This window comes from Rhinichthys klamathensis, unplaced genomic scaffold (assembly GCF_029890125.1).
Source record: "Rhinichthys klamathensis goyatoka isolate OS25496 unplaced genomic scaffold, OSU_Roscu_1.1 h1tg000105l_1, whole genome shotgun sequence".
Lineage (NCBI taxonomy): Eukaryota > Metazoa > Chordata > Actinopteri > Cypriniformes > Leuciscidae > Rhinichthys > Rhinichthys klamathensis.
In genome coordinates, this window is record NW_026606644.1 from 286422 (window position 1) to 306746 (window position 20325).

The following is a 20325-nucleotide window of genomic DNA, read 5'->3' on the forward strand; positions in this document are numbered from 1 at the left end:
TATCGCTATCAGCTTCTTTCTACTTTTCTTATCCACAAATTTGTGCTTTTAATTCAGCCTAAATTTCTTAACGTTCAAAATTTAAGTCTTTGGTATGTCAGAAATGTAAGATTAAAATGTGAAAATCTCCCATTGGCTTACATTGAAAGAATGTTTTGCATTTAAAATCAACCTAAGGATGATTGTCATGTTTGCATGCTGAATCGTGATTTCTTACCAGAAATCAAGATGTCATGACAACAATAAAGCAGCTCTATAGCAGAATTGTATTTATACCTAAACTTATTCTTTTTCTGCCTTGCAACCACTGGTATTTCCCCCCGGACATATACAACTAGTTAGAAAAGTGATTTTTATATAATTTAGCCAGACTGTTAAACCAAATACAATACTCAGGTTGTCTCAGGATAGGTTTTTGAGATGTTTTGTATTTTGTCACTTTTAGGTACAGATTTTGGATTTACATGTGTGTCATATTCATGAGGTAAAAAAGTGTACAGACAAATAAAGATAATTTCCCTAGTGGAAATATCTTTGTATTGCATTTTAGATTTTTTTACGTTTTTTTTTTCGTCTTCTTCAAGTGCATAAACATGCATTTACTTTTACTTCATGGAATTATTAATTCATATTGATCTTTTTTTGTGTAAAAAGTAGTTATTATTAAGGAAACTTGTTTGTTTTTATGCCACATTCAATGAGCTTTGTTTTGTACAGCATGAATTGTCATTGTCATACTGAAGATTAATATGTTAAAAAAAATTGTTACACAATTTATTCTGAATTAACCATAATTTATTCTGAATTAACCATACGGAGTATGTAGATTTTAAGATAAACATGCTTTATATCTAGCCCAGAGGAGATTTCAATTATCTTATATAAACTGTAAGACCATTAGGCCTATTGTTCAAAGCATTGTATTGTGGTGGTGTGTCTCCACAGTTTCAACACTTTGTGTTCACGTATGTAATACTTCTGTTAATCTTTTAATAGCAATGTATCTGTTGTGCTTGTGCAGCAACCACTGAAATATTTTTCTGTTTGTATTTAAAAATAGTTCAGTCAAAATTAATCTCTCTGAATTTCTCTCAGATTTTTTGTTTGGTTTTCCACAGCTCCTAATCTAAACAAAATGTATCAATGGTAAATAGAGAACTTTCAAATATATATTGGACCCATTGAAGATTGCACAACACACAGATGATTGAAGAAGGCACAACACACAAAAGAAAATAATGAATTCGTCTGCTCATCATGTTGACCCCATAGTTGACCATAGACTGTAAAAAAAGGTTGACCCTCGTGATCTGTGAAAGTGTTATTTGCGTAAAGCCTGCGCACAGTTGATGCTCTAGCCTCTATTTGCGTAAAGCCTGCGCACAGTTGATGCCCTAGCCTCTAGCACAGGCGCAGACTCGTCATCTGACTGACTGATGAGAGTTGGGCGACTCCAGGAAGACGCAGATGTTATGACAGTAAATGAACAAAATAAACATACATGAAAATAAAATATCAATGAACAGATTATAACATCCCACAGCACGTACAACGAACACCACGTCCGGGTAAGTACATTCACATGACCTCGAGAATTTCACGATATATACATGAAAAGCGCAGACCTCTGAATGCTAATGTAGTTAGCCAGGTAGCATCTGTCACTGTTGGCCTTTCTGCACAGAAATTCAGCGCGATGTATGCGATTATTACAATAAATTAAACAGGTTACAGTTTTATTGTATCTTTTCCCTAAAACATACCTATTTCGAGCAGGTGTTCACAACTATCTATCTGTTTGTGTTAGCTTGGTCAACTGCCAGCTGCAAACATACAAATACAGATAAGTTACACAAATGCACAATATGAATATATTAAAATATATATCAACGATACAAGAATGCAAAAACACATTAAATATTAAAAGACTTAAGTACACACCACGTGTACAAAGCACAATAAGTAAAGTTAACCTTCACTGGTTTATTTCAGTGAATTAGGATTATTATAGTTTACTTAAACCATTAAAAAAAACATTTGTGTTACTAAAAATAAAATAAAACATTATTAATTGATCGTTTTCATTTAATTCACCTCGATGTACTAAAAAAATTAAAACTGAAATAAATAACAATATAAAACGTAATATATCAAATTAAATTATATATATTATATGATATATACATATAAAAACTATATAAACATCAGACAATTACTAAAACTTCAACTTAATAAAGAAAAAAAAATGAAGGAAATATGAAAATAAAAAGTATAATAGGATCGCAATGATATTGAAATAACACTGCAGTGCATTTAACCCTTGTCATTTAACCCATAACCATTGTTGTACCTTTACTGCTCTTTCAGTAATTTTGAGTACATTTAAACCTTGTTGTTGGGGTTGGGTCATTCAGTACATTTTGTCCTGTGGTTTGGGCCATTTTCAGCACTTAACCCTTGCTGTTTTTTTGTCAACCCTGCCGTTTGGGATCAGTTACTATGGAGGAGACGAACAGAGAGGCCGTGGCCACAGCGGTGCAGAGGGTTGCTGGGATGCTTCAGCGCTCTGACCAGCTGGACAAAGTGGAGCAGTACAGACGGAGAGAGGCACGGAAGAAAGCATCCGTGGAAGCAAGATTAAAGGTGACGCCATTTCCATTTAACCCTATGCTGATCTATTACGATTGCTTTTACCAGTTCATTAAACCAAACCATGCTCTTCATCAGGCGGCCATTCAGTCTCAGTTGGATGGGGTCCGAACAGGCCTCACGCAGCTCCATAATGCTCTGTGTGATGTGAAAGACATCCAGAACTCTCTGGCAGATGTCAGTAAAGACTGGAGGCAGAGCATCAACACCATAGAGAATCTGAAGGATGTGAAAGACGCCGTGGTTCAGCACAGTCAGTTGGCTTCAGCCGTGGAGAACCTCAAGAACATTTTCTCAGGTGAGGACGAATGCTTGCACAATTAATGTACAGGATCAAAATAATACCAGTGGTTGGGTTCCACTAGTTGGCCATTTAGCCAAGATTAAAAATAGGATCTGTTTTTTAGTTAATTGCAGATTGACAGTTTGTTTTTCCCAATTTTGTCATTTATTTATTTACTTAATTAGATAATAATGATAATGTTATTATTTTTCTTAGATGGTCTGTTTTTTAAGTTTATTTAAATTTTTATTTATTTCCACTATTTATTAATTTATTTATTTATGCATTTATTTATTTTTAATATTTATTAGCTGTTTTTTGTTTGATTGCACATTCACATGTTGTTTTTCTGTTTTTAATATATAAATTAACATGTATGTATTTTCATTTATTTTATTTAAAAATGAAATTGATTTATTTTAATATATAAAATAAAAATTATTAGCTGTTTATCAGCTGATTGCGCATTTACAGGTTGTTTTTCAGTTAATGGCAGATTAACAATTAGTTTTTCCCAATTTGTAGTAATTTAGCATATTTCTTTTTCCTTAATATTGTTAATATGTTTCTAAGATGGTGTCTTTTTTTTCTGTAGACAACATGTTAAGTTTATTTTTCTCCAACAATATTTGTATTTATGTAATTATTAACAGTTGTTTTCTGATTTTGGTATATACATTAATATGCATTTATTTTCATTTATTTTATTTAAATGATTATTTATTTTAATATATATGATTACAATTTTTAGCTATTTATTAGGTGATTTACAGGTTTTCCCGAACAATATTTTAGTCAGTTGTACTACTTATGCATTTTATTTATTTATTTAGTTAATTTAAAATATATATATTTATCTATCATCTATTTTTAAGTTGATGGCACATTAACATGTTGTTTTTCTTAATTTTTTTCCCTTTATTTTTATTTCCTTATTTTTTAACAAATAAAATAAAAATATTTTTTATTTTATTTAGTTATTTAGTTAGATAAAACATTTCTTTTTTTACTATTTATTAGCCATTTTCAGGTGATTGCACATTTATAGGTTGTTTTTCAATACAATAATACAATATTTGAGTGATTTTTACTACTTGATTATAGAGCCTATTTATTTGTTTACTTATTTATTTTTAAAAATATTTATTTGTAAATAAATATATCTTTTTATTTTTATTTTTTAAATACATTTTTATTTTAGAATTGATGCTAGACTCTATATTGGTATACTTTTCATTTGTTGACACTGCACCCATATTGTATCTTTCTCTACAGTACCTGAGATTGTACAAGAGACCCAGAATCTGATCGAACAGGGCGAGCTGCTTCAAGCTCACCGCAAGCTGATGGACCTGGAGTGCTCCCGCGACGACCTCATGTACGAGCAGTACCGCATGGACAGCAAGAACGTCCATGACATGAACCTCATTCGTGGCTACTTCGGCCAGGTGCAGGGCCTGTCGGAGGAACTGTCCAAACAACTCTGGATGGTCCTCCAACGTGCCATGGTCACTGTCCGCCGCGACCCCACCATGCTGGTGTCTGTGGTTCGAATCATCGAGCGCGAAGAGAAGATCGACCGCAGGATGCTGGATCGCAAGAAGCAGACTGGCTTCATCCCGCCTGGGAGGCCCAAGTGCTGGAAAAAACGCATGAATGAAGTCCTAGAGGGCACCGTGAGCGGTCGCATCGAGAGCACGCAGTCAGAAACACGCGAGTCTGACAAAATGTGGTTGGTGAGGTTGCTGGAGATCATGAGGAAGTACGTACTGGACGACCTGATCATAGTGAAGAACATGATGGTGCAGTGCTTCCCTCCTCACTACAACACCTTCCAGGTGTTCTTCGACCTCTATCATAAGTCGGTGTCGGCGCGGGTGCAGGAGCTCGCAGCAGAGGATCTAGAAGCCAATGAGATCGTGTCTCTTCTCACATGGGTCCTCAACACGTATAAAAGGTAAGATACAAGTGGACTGCCTTTATCATAGTACATTTGACTGCTCTGGAGTGACCGCAATGATTGTGAAAACTGAATAATTATGATATTTTAATGGCACATTTGGTGCTAACTTGCAGTATAGTTCCTTTGTACCTTTGTAACAATACAAAGCGTGTTAAAAATCGGCAGTGTTGGTATTATATGTAAATGTACAATGTTTACTCTTTCTCAGTGTTACCAGGACTGAGAAATTACTGTTTATTTGTCAGCTAAAGTCCGCTGGATGACGCAAAACGCTCCGGGGCTTTCGTGAAAACTACAGATTGTACTTTCGCATTTTTGAATCCCCGCCCACAGACAGTCGGATTGACAGAGGGTTATTAACAGAACAGTTGTAAGAGTAGGTTTATCACTGAAAATGTAATTGTCCTATGTCTACTCTTTAAAAAGCATTATGGTAAAAATGGAACACTATGGCAACAGCTTTATCACCTGTACATTACGACATTTTGCTTGGGTGGAACTGATGGAAACTTTTTGCCTCTGTTTGGCCTAAAACACTGTGTTCGTGGTCATCCAGTTTGAAATGTTGACTACAAACATGGAGGATCTTCAGATTTTCACACAGCGTTCTCTCTGTATTAACGATGCTGTGCAGCCTTTAGCCTCAGCCTACAACACACTGGATCCTTCACTGGAAAAAACGAAAGTTACTCACTAGCGCTAAACGTTTACTCTTTGAATTCCTGCTCCTGGGTACAATACAAGTTGACACCATTGTGACTAAAAGTTTACTATGCAGTATTTCCTACTAAAGTAAGGTGGTATTTGACTCTGGTCAAGATATAGCAGACTGGGAGTGGCCTTGGCATTATGGGTGTCAAAGTTTTACTAACTATTTGGAAAAAGGAAAGACAACAGCCTTTATTTCTCTGTTTCCTTTAGTCAGGTAGCACCGATTTCAACAAAATTCTTTGCCTTTCTACTGTAAAGGCAGCTTTAATGAAAGTAATGAAAGCCCATTTGCCAGCAGTGAAGTACCCCTTTAAAGTTCAGTCCGGACACTGTATTATGGCAGTGATGGATTAAACAAGTTAAACATGTTTTTTTTTTTTGTGTTATACTTTGAATATCGTTGTTGCAAATTGAGGCTTTGTGCTTCAATTTACAGGATCAAAATGATAAGTTATTTGTAGGGTTTTACCAATCGGTCTGTTATTTGGCAGAGATGGGTGATTAAAAATGCTTTCTGTTGCATTATTTACAAAATAATAATAAAAATACTGCTAATAATAACTATTATTATAATTATATATAATCTTATTTTATTATTATGTTTCTAAGATAGATTTTTCTGTTGATACTAGTTATATTACAGGTGCAACTCGAAAAATTAGAATATCGTGCAAAAGTTTATTTCAGTAATTCAACTTAAAAGGTGAACCTAATATATTATATAGACTCATTACATGCTAAGTGAGATATTTCAAACCTTTATTTGTTATAATTTTGATGATTATGGCTTACAGCTTATCTCATTTAGCATGTAATGAGTCTATATAATATATTAGTTTCACCTTTTAAGTTGAATTACTGAAATAAATGAACTTTTGCACGATATTCTAATTTTTCGAGTTGCACCGGTATATATTATAATAATGTGAATTTATAGCTGTATTATTTCCAGCGGTTATTGCAAATAGTAAACAGAGTAGATTTTCCTCGTAAAGAAAACATTTGCTTGATGGAAAACTACCCTCTGTGATGTTTAGTAGTTCCTTGTCTAACTCAGCATTGCATTTTTCAGTGGCAGATCAGTCTGTCAAAGTGCAGCAGAGAGCAATTAGCTCAATATTTAAAGCAGAACGGAGAGCAGCAGCACAGCTTTGAGTGCTTAATCTGACTGACGGACTGAAAACAGACCATCACATCGTGTGTGCTCACAGGACTGGAGTCAGAGGAAGATTAATACACTGATGTGCACCAGAGTAAATACACCAGAGCAGGAGAGAGAGACAGGCAGGCTGTTCTGCCTTTGGTGCTGTTTCACATGCTGAAGGACTGTGGTAGGACAAGTTGGGATGCATTATATGGACTAGGCATTACATTTTTTATTTATTTGCATATCCTACATAAGTTTTATTTTATATTTACAGTGCTTAGCATAAATGAACACACCCATGCTAAAGTACTGTAATGCCCCATGTAAAATACAGGGTGCATAAGTTAGGACACCCCTATGTTAAATTCCCATAGAGGCAGGCAGATTTTGATTTTTATAGGCCAGTTATTTCAAAGGCCAAGGGTACTTTATCAGCATGCATACTAGTATCCTGGATCCATGAAATAACTGGCCTTTAAAAATAAAAATCTGCCTGCCTCTATGGGAATTTAACATAGGGGTGTCCTGACTTATGCCCCCTGTATTTTAAGGAAGAACATTTATTTATTTACGATACATTAATCATTCACAAACAAAACTGGTGTCCTTAAAGGTTGGATTTTTCCAAAAAAATTTTAAATTAAGGCATTAAGATCAATTTCCAAAAGATGATTTTTTATTCCTCTTTTTAGTCAACTTTAGCATGGGTGTGTTCACTTATGCTAAGCACTGTATACTATTATATTTATATACTAGTATTTATCAAAATTTTGTATTAGCTTTAACTGTTATATTTTTATTTTCATTTATTTCTTTAAGTAATTTTGTTTTGGCCTTTTGTTATTTCTATTAGGTTTTTTATATATATGATCCGTACCAGGCTGCATGTGATTTGCGGATTAATTGCAAAGTTTATCTTTTGCATGTGTTTTGTCTTGCCAATTTACACATTCGAGCAATTTTAAACCGTTCCAGTGCAAGAAGAGGCGAAAAGAGAACTCAATTTCAGATAGCGTGCGTAAACCAAATTGAGTAAAGCCATTTCTCTGACATTAACAAAGAGTGTAATTCATGCGCATTTGTGTGTCTGATTCTGTCTTTGGCAGTGTGGATATGATGGGGGATCCTGATCTGCAGCCCGAGTGTGACGTCAAGAAGTTGGAGCCGCTGTTGCCTGATAAAGTGGTGGATGATTTGCTGGGCAAATACCTCAAGACGTTCACTGTGAGTTCCTCAAGTCTGCAGCACTGGCTTAAAAATTCAAATATTATCAGCCTTTAATTTTAGTGTTTGGTCTTTTGAAATATTGTCGGTGCTGGGAAGTACCGTAATTCCTCAAATAAAGACCAGTATTCAAATAAACGCTGGGCCTCTGATAGTGGCCGGGGGCGTGGTCAACGCGGACAAATAAAGGCCGGTCTCAAATTAAGGCCGGGGAAAAATAGTGTGAATAGGTACACTTTAAATGAGTGTACACTCAAAGACGGACGCGCTCAGCGCTTGTCATATATCACAACTATTCAGTGTTTTTAACCACATGTTTATTTTAGGTTTCAGACATTTAAATAGATATGATTTATAGCAAAACAATAAATTTATAGTTTGTAAAATACACAATGGTGTCTATGGAAGCAGCAATAACAATCCATTCAAATATATTTGGCGACGTGTTTTATTCATATCAGACACAGTGTAAGTAACTATAAAGTTTACTCTATTCTTCTCCCAGTTCACCGGCCACTTACTTTCATGTATTTCGGGAGAAACTGAAGAATTCACGCGCTGTAACTTAACAAATAACAGTTACAACAGGAATCTCCGAACTGCGGTGCCCATCTCACGTTACAGATCAAGATAATTTATAAAGGGCTTTAAACGACAAAACAAACTCACTTACACGGATTTGAGAGTCAGAATAGAAGATAGTTGATGACATGGTAAGCAAGTTTGTTAATATTTAGAAATAAAAGCGCTACATCTGTCATACAGCGCTATTTTGGCTGTGGTGAACACGTGCCAAGCATGACGCGTCACCATGGAAACTTGGCTGGCGGGCGGGCGGGGATCGCGAATTAGAAATAAAGGCCTGCCTCTAATAAAAGCCTGCTTCAAATAAAAGCCGGCTACCATCTGCAGTTCAGGTAAATAAAGGCCCCGGCCTTTATTTGAGGAATTACGGTAATTTTATTAAATGTAATCTGATTCCAAAAATGATGTACATGTAAAAGATTATCTTATTCAAATGTATGTGATAAACAAGTTAAGGATAAAAGTCAAAAGTAATCTAAAAGTAATTGATTAAGTTACTAACTATAGTTTTCTTGTAATTTGTATTCATTAATGGACTACTATTTGTGAGTAATCTACCCAGCACTGAATATTGTGCGTGCACGTGCATTGTCAGTTCAGTAAGTCTTTATTTTTTCCCATTTCTTTAGTCAAACATCACAGGCTGGCTGCGCAAAGCTCTGGAAACGGATAAGAAAGACTGGCAGAAGGAGACAGAGCCTGAGGGCGACCAGAACGGCTACTACCAGACCACCTTACCTGCTATTGTCTTCCAGGTACAACAACTTCTATCTGGCCTCATGCTTTCATGCACCCACTCGCATCAGGTCTAGACATGTGCCGGTATTCGGTAATGCGATAAATCGCGGTAATGAATATGCACGATATTGTTATCGCGGGGACTTCGAAATACCGTGAAAAATAATAGATCCGAATTTAGATTTTTAGAACGCGCATCAGCTTATTTTCCATCAACCGCTTAAAAAACAATGCGTATGCTGCGCAAAACACGTGCGCACTTTGATGTAAACAATCCCCACATCACATGTATAAGCACTGTGTGCATGCAGTGCGCACTCTAGTCTAATGTAAACAATCCTCACGTGGAGAAGAAGCACGGCGGAAGGAGGAACGCTGCCGACTATTTATCCCCCGCATGGCTGCCAACTCTCACGCATTCAGCTTGAGACTCACGCAATTGACACTTTCACACGTTCTCGCGCCACACATCCATTTTCTCACGCAGAGAAAAATCGCGGAGCAAAGAGGACACTGACACCGACAGACTAGACAGAGCAGGTTACTTTTGATATGAAAAAAACATCAGCTCTCAGGTTCTGTCCATTTTATAACGAAATTCAGACAATAAATACTGTTTTGCTGCTTGTAAATGTGACGTGACAGATCGCGCGCCTCAGTTCAAGTAAACCGATCATCTGTTACTTTTTATTAAAGAGACAGTACAACCCACCAAAAGGTACGTACTTTCGATCATTCAGTGTTTTTCAACCACGGAAAGAGGTCAATAAAACTGCAGGAGAACAATTATGTCACAGAACGTTACATTTACCTCAGGAAAGCCATTTAATGTTAGTTGACTATAAGAAAATAGCTATAGAGAGGAGTATTTTGCTAAATATGTGCACTATATTACATATTTTAATATATGTTTACTTGTCATTATATAATTGTTATTATAATGAAAATTACGGCATATTACATTTTTATATTTATATTATTATTATATTTATATTGTATGCATTATATTTAATTTCTCTCTGTATGTTTACAGCATTATGTGAGATATTTTTTCTTGAGAAAAATTTAAATGCAGGCTATCTACTGTAGCCTACCTAATATTTATCCAAATGAGTCAATATTGAATCAAGATTGAAATTAAATCCAAGAATTTAATTGAAATCGTGAAAATTGTGTTAAGCAATAATACAAACAGTAGCCTCAGTAACTGTACCATGTAAACATTGTAACATGTTGTCACTAAAAAATAAAATTAATGTTTTGACAATCACAATTACACATTGTGATGCAAGTTTTTTTTAGATACCCCCAATCCATCTGTTTCTCTTGTGCAATTAAAATATCGTGATAATACCATATACCGTGATAAAAGCTCAATCAATTAATCGCAGCATGAAAATTTGATACCGGCACATGCCTAATCAGGTCTTTTCATTCAAATGTCCCTCTTTATCCTCAGATGTTTGAGCAGAATCTCCAGGTGGCCGCTCAGATCAACGAGACCTTTAAAGAGCAGGTGCTGAAAGTCTGTCTGAAGCAGATGAACTCATTCCTAGTAAGGTATCGCGATCTCAAACTACCCATTTTCTTTAGTTTTTTCCCACCGTTTGTTATTATTGTGTTAGCTGAGTAACAGGCACACTTTCACCCTTCGTACATGTGTATTCAGGTACCGAGAGGAGGCGATCGCCTATAAGGAGGAACATCTGAAAGATCGTCAGCTTCCGCAGTGCTACGTTCAGTACATGATTGCCATCATCAACAACTGTCAAACCTTCAAGTGAGTGTGTCTTAATCATTTATCGATTTCTTTTTTTTTTTAAGTAACAGATTACATTATTCCATTCTCCCAATTCAGACCCAACTGGGCCTTAAGAAGTGTTAAATTCAGTTTGATCAAATTAAATTTAAGGTCAAAAAAGTCTTAAATGTGGTATTTTAAATGGTATAACAAAAGGTTTAATTATCGTTTTATGATGACTTAATTTGAGGACGTAAAAAAAAAATTACAATACAGCCTAATGTGACTCTTAAACTGTAAAATGTGATGATTTAATGCAATAAATGCGAACGATGTACGTTTCATTGTCAAAATGCGGCACTTCTGCACGTTCTACATGCTTCGTGGTTTTAGAGAAGTTCGCAATCGATGAATAGTGAAAATAATGCATTGTTTTTGCTTATTATGGGGCTGTTGAATGCTTGAATCTGATTGGTTGATGAGCGTTAGTTGTGCAACTGTTAGGGAAATGCATGGCTAAAGTAGTTCCAGGCAGGTCTCGAGTAATTTCAAAGGTTTCTTTTTGTATGGAAACCACACACTGTCTTTCTCCCACACAAACAAACACACACACACACACACACACAATACAGTATGGACACACACTTGCACAGAAACGTGTTGTCAGCGCTGCTCTGATGATTTTATCAGTAAAAATGTTTAGCAACTTAAAAGCTACATGACATCTCTCACTAGCGAGGTAATAACGCCGCTGTTATTGAAGCAGATACACTTACAGTTTCGCTATTAGTAGAGACGCTGCTGTCGAACACTGTTGAGAGACGCACAGACTCATTATTTTCTAATAATTCAACGGCCCATCGTCATTTATCCCTCACATATTCTTATCGTCTATAATAGACTGCTAATGAACCAAGCTAATGTTTTAATTAATTTCAATGTTTGTTTTCAGGGAGTCTATAAATAGCCTGAAAAGGAAGTACTCTCAGTCGTCTGAAAGCACTCAGAACGACGCCGCCATAGATAAGCTCCTGAATGATGTGGCCAAAGAGGGCTGCCAGTTCCTGCTAGATGAAGTCTTCCTGGATTTGGAGGTAAATGCGCTCTTGTCGTGTACGGTCAGTTGTTAAGGTTTAGTGACTGGGATAAACATGCTAAATTTCGACTGTTTCTTGCTCTCTCGACAGCATCATCTTAATGAACTGTTGACCCGAAAGTGGTTGGCAGGCTCTCATGCTGTAGACACCATCTGTGTGACAGTGGAAGACTACTTCAACGACTTTTCCAAAATTAAAAAGCCGTATAATCAGGTTTGCCCACTAAAACCTTTCAGAATAAGTGTCTTCTTATAGTAGTTTTATTTGTCATAATGCTGATAAGATCAAAGAACTGTTCCGTACAATCATGTATCTCTATCCTTTAAAAGTTTGAGGATTATTTTTTTATGTTTTTGAAAGATGTCTCATGCTCACCAAGGCTGCATTTGTTTGATGAAAAATACAGGTAGTGTGAAATATTATTAGGATTTAAACTAACTATTTTCGATTTTCCAGCATCATTACTCCAGTCTTCAGTGTCACATGATCCTTCAGAAATCATTCCAATATGCTGATTTGGTGCTTAAGAAACATTTCTGATTATTATCAAACAGTTGTGCTGCTTAATTTTTTTGTGGAACCCACAATACCTTTTTTTTAGGATTCTTTGATGAATAGAAGGTTACAAAAAACAACAAAAAAGTTCACTTTGAAATTAATTTTCGGTATGTTTTAGCTTACCTCAAGGGCATCCAAGATGTAGGTGTCTTTGTTTCCGCAGTAGTTTCAATTTTGATATTTTTAGGTCAAACCGTTCTCGTCTGTCAGTCATATAATGCAGGTCTATGGTCACCACCTCAAAGAGCATGCACAGAGAAGTCCAAATTAAACATGATTTAATGACTCGTAAATGTAAGTACACATTGATGGCCTAAGACACGAAACGAGCAGTTTGTGTGAGAAAACGAACAGTATTTATATCGTTTTTACCTCTTGTAAACACAGCCACGTCCAAGTGATCTGAGGGCGCGGGCGCTTCGGTCTGCGCAAGCGCCGGAAAGCGCCGGAAGTTATCTCTTGCGCAGTTGCGAAAAAAATTCAACGTTGTATGTTGATATATCGAAATCGTCTTCCATTGTGATTTCCTGTATATCTAAATATGTTTAGATCTTCACAGTGAAAGGTAACACTTCCGAAATCTCTGTGTAAACAATGAGTGACGTACACGCGCGAGAGATCGAAGAGACCGAAGCGCCCGCGCCCTCAGATCACTTGGGCGTGGCTGTGGTTACAAGAGGTAAAAACGATATAAATACTGTTCGTTTTCTTGAATGCCCTTGAGGTAAGCTAAGGCCCTGTCCACACGGACACGGGTATTTTTATAACCGTGACTTTTTTTACGCGGTTCGGCCGTTCGTCCACACGAAAACGCACTGAAACCGAACATTTTTGAAAACCCCTGCCAGGGTGAGGATTTTCAGAAACGTCGGTTACAGTGTTGTCGTGTAGACAGTGAAACCGGGGTTTTTGCCTTGCGACGTCAGAGTGTGCGCCGTTATCAGCTGTGTTTGACATCAGATTTGCGCTTCTGATTGGCCAACGTGGCTTTAGGGTTAAGGTTTATATCACCGCCTGGTGGCGTGACATGCTCTTGACCGCGCTTGATTGCGTGTTTTTACGTTTTCATGTAGACGGAGACCGAGCATGTGTGGACGGGATTTTTTTTAAAAACGCTGTAGAAAAAACTCCGGTTATAAAAATACCCGTGTCCGTGTGGACATGGCCTAAAACATACCAAAAATTAATTTCAAAGTGAACTATCCCTTTAACTGTCACTTTTGATCAATTTAATGCATCCTCGCTGAACAAAAGTATTAATTTCTGTTAAAAAGAAACGTACTAATGCTAAACTTTTGCACAGTATATATAGTAATAACAAGTAATATATATAGTAATTATAGTAATAATAACACATGCGTGTGTTAAACAGGAAATGACGAGTGAGGCTCATCGGCGGGTGGTGGTGGAGTATTTGAAAGCCATCATGCAGAAGCGCATCTCGTTTAAGAATGCCGACGAAAGAAAGGAGGGAGCGGACCGGATGATGAAAGAAGCGGAGCAGTTCAAATTCCTCTTCAGGAAACTTTCTGCTGTGAGTCTCACAAAAAATCCAAGAAGTGAATCAGTGGTTGTAATGTATTACAAAGCGTTCTGGCAGTTTTTGCATCACAGTCAGTGGCGGGTCCTGGCAGTGGCATTATAGTGCGCACGCAACTTTCAGACATGACTTTCTTCTCTTCTTTATAGTTCATTTCAGGCAGTTTATATGGCGTTATTTTGCATGACAAATTTCGAGAGCGCATCCATGTAATAATGCGCAAGCGCAAAGCTCTCCGCTCAGAGGCAGATTTGGTTAGATTTAGCTTTCGCTCAAAACAGGACACCCACTTTCATATACCGTGTTCACTTATGAATTGGCTCTGCTCTCCCTCAGATTTGTGTGTCTGTGTGTGCTCTTGCTCTAGAAATCTGTTGTTTCCTAGAAAATGTTGGCAAAAGTTATCAGAATAAACTCCCATGATTGACCACTTAAAGGATTAGTTCACTTTTAAAAAAACTTTTGCTGATAATTTACTCACCCCCATGTCATCCAAGATGTCCATGTCTTTCTTTCTTCAGTCGAAAAGAAATTAAGGTTTTTGATGAAAACATTTCAGGATTTTTCTCCATATAATGCACTTTGCTGGGCACCAAACGGTTCAAGGTCCAAAAGACAGTTTCAGTGCAAACTGTTCAAAGGGCTTTAAACGATTCCAGACGATGAATAATGGTCTTATCAAGCGAAGCGATCGGCCATTTCAAAAATAAATAACAAAGTTTAAGTTTAATAATGTCAAATGCTTGCCTTGCTCTGTTCTGTGTGACTCTCCTGTTCGAACTCGTTCATCAAAATGAACGAATCTTTTTCCGAGTCAATTCGTTCATTTTGTTCGTTAAATGAACCAAATGACTCGAAAAAAGATTTGTTCATTTGGATGAACGAGTTCGAACAGGAGAGTCACGAACATACATCACAGAACAGAGCAAGGCGAGCATTTGACATTATTAAACTTAAACTTTGTTATTTATTTTTGAAATGGCCGATCGTTTCGCTTGATAAGAGCATTATTCATCGTCTGGAATCGTTTAAAGCCATTTGAACAGTTTGCAGTTTGCACTGAAACTGTCTTTTGGACCTTGAACCGTTTGGTCCCCAGCAAAGTGCATTATATGGAGAAAAATCCTGAAATGTTTTCATCAAAAACCTTAATTTCTTTTCGACTGAAGAAAGAAAGACATGGACATCTTGGATGACATGGGGGTGAGTAAATTATCAGCAAAAGTTTTTTTTAAAGTGATCTAATCCTTTAAATAACCTAGTGTACCTTTAAATTGTAAAGAAATTAAGGATCCATCTTTGTATGTCAAATAGTTGGTTCCACCTGACCAAGTGTCGAGGTGTCCATGAGCAAGACACCTAACCCCAGCTGCTCCCGACGAGCTCGATGGCGCCTTGCATGGCTGCCGTCGCCCGTCGGTGTATGAATGAGTGAGTGAATGGGTGAATGTGAGGCAAATTGTAAAGCGCTTTGGTGGCCATTGGGTCTGTGAAAGCGCTATATAAATGCAGTCCATTTACCATTTACCATAGTTCCATCTAGCCTACACATTTCGATAGGATTTTCAAGCTGATTTTAGTCAGCAAGTTCTCTTGTTGACAATGTGTTATATCTTTTCTAACTGATCCGACTTACGATTTTCATGAAACGTTGCGATACGCGGAGCCATGAATATGCTAATTAGCCCCGCCTCCACTCACTCACTCACACCAGCTCAGAGAGAGACTCACTCTGCCAACTTACTGAGATAAACACTGCACAATAGTATCGCTCTCTACAACGTCAGACACATAACGGTAATTAATATGATTAGCTTTTTGCTTGACACATTATCAAACAGCGTTGCTAATGTTACACAAATATGTTCCCGCTTTCACCATCTCAGAGTCAGACACCTGCCTTCAAACAATCATCAGAAACACTTTGAACAACTCAGAACGTCAGTGGAGAAAGGCATATAGTTCATCATAACATCGTAATATACATCATACACCCGCTATATTGCTAAATCTACCCGATTTTTCATATCAACAGAAACATATACTGGGATAACCTGGCTTCTCTTGAGACTCCCCTGATAGTTCAGTGTTAATGATATGTAAAGCCTGCCGGCACGTTGACGTGATTGGCTACAAGGTAGTGTGTGACATCAGAAACACCAGCGATTTCAAACCACGTTTTTGAGACTGTCTTTTGTTCACTGCAGTTATAAAGACAAAAATAGTACTCAGGAATGGTGTTGACTGATGAATTTGCACATGGTTTGTCTTAAAGCATATTAAAAACACCACATAGACATAGACTTATAAACAACATTGAAAACTTTCACCACAGCACCAAATAAACCAGAACTGCTACTGATGTAAGGAATAATTGACTCCGGGCCGTTGAATTATTAGAAAAATAATGCACACCCGAGGTGGTAATGCGGTCACGACGCGAAGCGGAGTGGCCGTTACACCTCGGGTGTGCATTATTTTTCTAATAATTCAACGGCCCGGAGTCAATTATTCCGCTTATACTACAGTTACCACACCTCGAAACATTGTTCAGATGATGTAATTCTAGACGTTTGTCAAGTTTTTGTCATTAAAACGCTCTTGTATGAAGGACTAATTTCTTACGCATCTAATCCCATGCCTCCGTTGCTAATTCCAAAACGTAATTTTAGAGTTAGTAACGGAGGTCTGAGCCACAGACAGCAGACTAATGATGGGGACACACTTACGACTTGCTGAAACATCCGAAGACTGACTGTTTCCATCGACTGCAGCAGGTTCAGGTTCAAACACCGACTGTGAACACACACTGAACGCGCTGAACGCGCGTTTGGGCATGATCAGTCATAAGCAGGCCCGCCGACAGGGGGGGACAAACGGGTCTGCTGTCCCGGGCCCAGGGTAGGGAGGGGGGCCTAGAACTGGGCCCTCATTAAATTATGGAATAATTGTTAAAAAAATAAATAAAATAGGCATATTTGTTGAAAAATATCAAATATTTGAGTTACATAAAAGCTTTTTATTCGTTTTCTTCCTAATTGTCCTTGAAATAGTGGTCAAGAACCCCCCCCCCCCCCCCCCCCCCAAAACAAAAATGGTTTGGCCACTGATCGAAATATGATGTTGTCATTTGATTTGAAGTTCAGTAGGCTAACGTTACGCTCAAAATGTCCGGTCAGCACAAGTCCGGTGCTCAGAAAAGAAAAGAGAAGAAGAAAATAGAGGCCTTCGAGATGCCCTAAACAAATATTTTTAAAATGGTGGTGACGGTGAAGCTGGAACTAACGTTAGTAAAGTCAACGTAGAGCAAGGTAAGAAACAGCGCAGCCAACGTTTATGAGTGTTGTCAAAGACCCGGCACTTCGGTACCAAGTCGGTAACGTTACAAATTTCTTTTTAAACGTCACGCCACGGTACCAGGTTTTCTCAAACCCGGGAGGCGCGTGCATGCCCAAAGCGCGTTTAGTTGCGTCCTCTTCATAAAAGCGCTGAGACATGGCGACCGGCGGTGCTGCTGCTGTGGTGGCTGTAAATCCACTTGTTGATAAGAAAGGAGGAAAGAGCCACATATGGAAATATTTTGGATATTAGCTCATAATAGCGACGCGGCGCGCTCGTTTTTACAGGCGCGCCTAAGTTCATTGTTGCATAGCAACGACAGACGCCACGGGAGAGCAAACGCTTGTGGAAAGGAGAAAGCGGTGCGAACTGCGCTCTCCATGATGACGAGGAAGTATTAGCAAAGAATTCATTGATTTCTAGCCCTTGGATTAGCTTTACTACTATTTATGGAGATGAGAAATAAAAAGCCGGCTGAAATGCATCACTGTCATCATCGGTGAACAGATAATGGGGCAGATCCGAGTCTATTTTTGCTGTGCTGCTCATGCTTAAAAGTGAAAGCACACTTTTGATGGACAAAAAATAAATATGATTTCACACAAAAAGTGCCCAAAATGCACAGATTTTGCATGTCTAGTGTGTTTTAACAAGAACTGCAGTAGGCTATGTCAGAAAAGAAAATGAAGACATTTATAGAAAATGTACCCATTTAAACGTGTTTTTATTATTCATTTTGGGTAAAAGTATATGGTGTTTTATAAAAATAAAAAAAATCGTGGGGGGGCCCCATCTAAGATTATCTTGTCCCGGGCCCAGACAAGACTGTCAGCTGGCCTGGTCATAAGTATCAAATTACATTCATAACCGGCCTTACAATAAGTGTGTCCCCGCTTTATGTGGCCTAGTTATTAATGCAGTTATTAGAGATAGAGAGATGTTGCAAATAATAAGACAGAAAAGCATGTGCGTCAATATTATTATTTATTTATTAATTCAATTCGTTTTAATTCGTTCATTCTTTTTTTTTTCTATTATTGACAGTAGACTAGCCTAATAAAATAAACACTAAGCCCTTTTAATAAGTAGGCCTATCAATAATTATTTATTTGTAAATTATCTGGAATAATTACGAAAACCCATGCAGCAGCAGGACTATCAATTTATTTATATATTCAGTTTAATTTTCTATTGATTATAGATAGGACTATATACTTTTTTTTTATTCAAATTAAACTGCATGTGTCCATTGATTGTGAAGTTAGACATCGAAAATGGCAGATCAAGCGCATGGGCTGCATGTTTTTTCTTGTTATGAATTGTATCCTATTTTCCGTTATGACAGTTAACTATGCGCAGTGATATGGAACTGTAATGCGGTCAAACCTGCCTGGAACTACTTTAGCCGTGCGTTTCCCTGAAAATAATTGCACACCTTAGAACGTTCTCAACCAATCAGAATCAAGCATTCAACAGCCCTGTAGTATAACACAGTAACAACATGTAACGTCATCAGCAGCTTTTTAAACAGCTTGTTTTGAAGCATTTTTGTGTGTGTTCAGGGAGAGGACTCAGACCGGCTGTGTGACTCCATCAGTGCCATCGCTGAGGTCTTCAAACTGACCGACCCTGCGCTGCTCTACCTGGAGGTGTCCACCCTGGTGTCCAAATATCCCGACATCAGGTCAGGCTTCATTACAGTCAAAACACATGCTTTTTTGTTCTTGTACAGAGATTCACATAAACTCTGAAAAGATCTTGTGTTGGTCATATTTCACCCCAAAATTACTAGGAAACTTATTTTTTAATTGTATTTTATTTCATTTGAATTACGCTAGCCTGTTTTAAGGGCCATTAAGATTTTTAGCAATTGGATGATATTTCTGTGATAATTATCAATCATTACCAATTATCAAAACTACCATTTATTACTATATTGTAAAATAAATGCCATTTACATTACAGCAATAAACAAATACAGAAATGAGAATGACTTTTTGTGTAAATAATTTATACATCATGGTACTATTTGTTGTACTGCCTTTAATTATGATAATTTAATTAAAAAAATGTACATTACTGCATTAGAGTAATAGTAATAAACTTAAAAAAAATGATGAAAATTCAGACACATTGCGGTAATTAGTAATTGGAGGGAAAATGGACTTAAATTGTCATGAAAATGTCTGTAAAAAAAAAAAATGATAATGGCCATTTTCTTTAAGCAAAATATAGTTTCTCATTTCTTTCTTTTGATTTTAGCTCAACTAGGTAACTTTTTATCTATCATTACTAGTGACTTGAATGGAGCATTACATTTAAACATAAGGTCTTCATCTGTCTCTTCGTCTTTCATCAGAGAGGAACACATTGTGGCCCTGTTAGCTGTCCGCGGTGATGCCAGTCGAGAAATGAGACAGATGATCATAGAGACTCTGAACCAGAACAAACCGTCCTCTTCCTCTGTGTCTCAGCCCGTCTTCAGAGACATCACCGTGCCAACCAGCACCATGACCGCCATGACCTCTATGACTGTACCGAAACTGCTGAAATAACCTGACCTTTGACCCCTGGAGACTAAGAGATCCCCTTAATGCACTTTGGAAATATATTCACTGCAATGTCAGTGACGGCTTTGATGATTTACGATGACTTGATGTACAGAAACATTTTCAGGATTCCAGGTCTGTAACAAACCACTGAATTCATCACGTCAGTTTGCATTTCAATAAAATCTGGATAATCACTAA

General features: G+C 37.3%; 1 protein-coding gene across 1 annotated transcript; it reads left to right on the top strand.

Moving 5' to 3' along the window:
• Nucleotides 1-1411: 1411 nt before the first annotated feature.
• exoc3 (exocyst complex component 3) lies at nt 1412-20325 on the top strand. Its single transcript, XM_056253431.1, has 13 exons — nt 1412-1568; nt 2495-2643; nt 2728-2947; nt 4208-4889; nt 7860-7977; nt 9192-9317; nt 10760-10860; nt 10970-11080; nt 11994-12135; nt 12229-12351; nt 14069-14230; nt 19138-19259; nt 19935-20325. Exons 2-13 carry the CDS (start codon nt 2500-2502, stop codon nt 20128-20130), a joined length of 2247 nt encoding a protein of 748 aa, XP_056109406.1. The 5' UTR covers nt 1412-1568; nt 2495-2499; the 3' UTR covers nt 20131-20325.

What these genes read in the sequence shown, in the direction of transcription:
- exoc3 (XM_056253431.1), top strand. Translation starts at nt 2,500, where the DNA reads ATGGAGGAGACGAACAGAGAGGCCGTGGCCACAGCGGTGCAGAGGGTT. An exon ending in TACCTGCTATTGTCTTCCAG is followed by an intron (nt 9,318 to 10,759) that starts GTACAACAACTT and finishes CTTTATCCTCAG; the next exon opens with ATGTTTGAGCAGAATCTCCA. An exon ending in TTAAAAAGCCGTATAATCAG is followed by an intron (nt 12,352 to 14,068) that starts GTTTGCCCACTA and finishes TGTGTTAAACAG; the next exon opens with GAAATGACGAGTGAGGCTCA.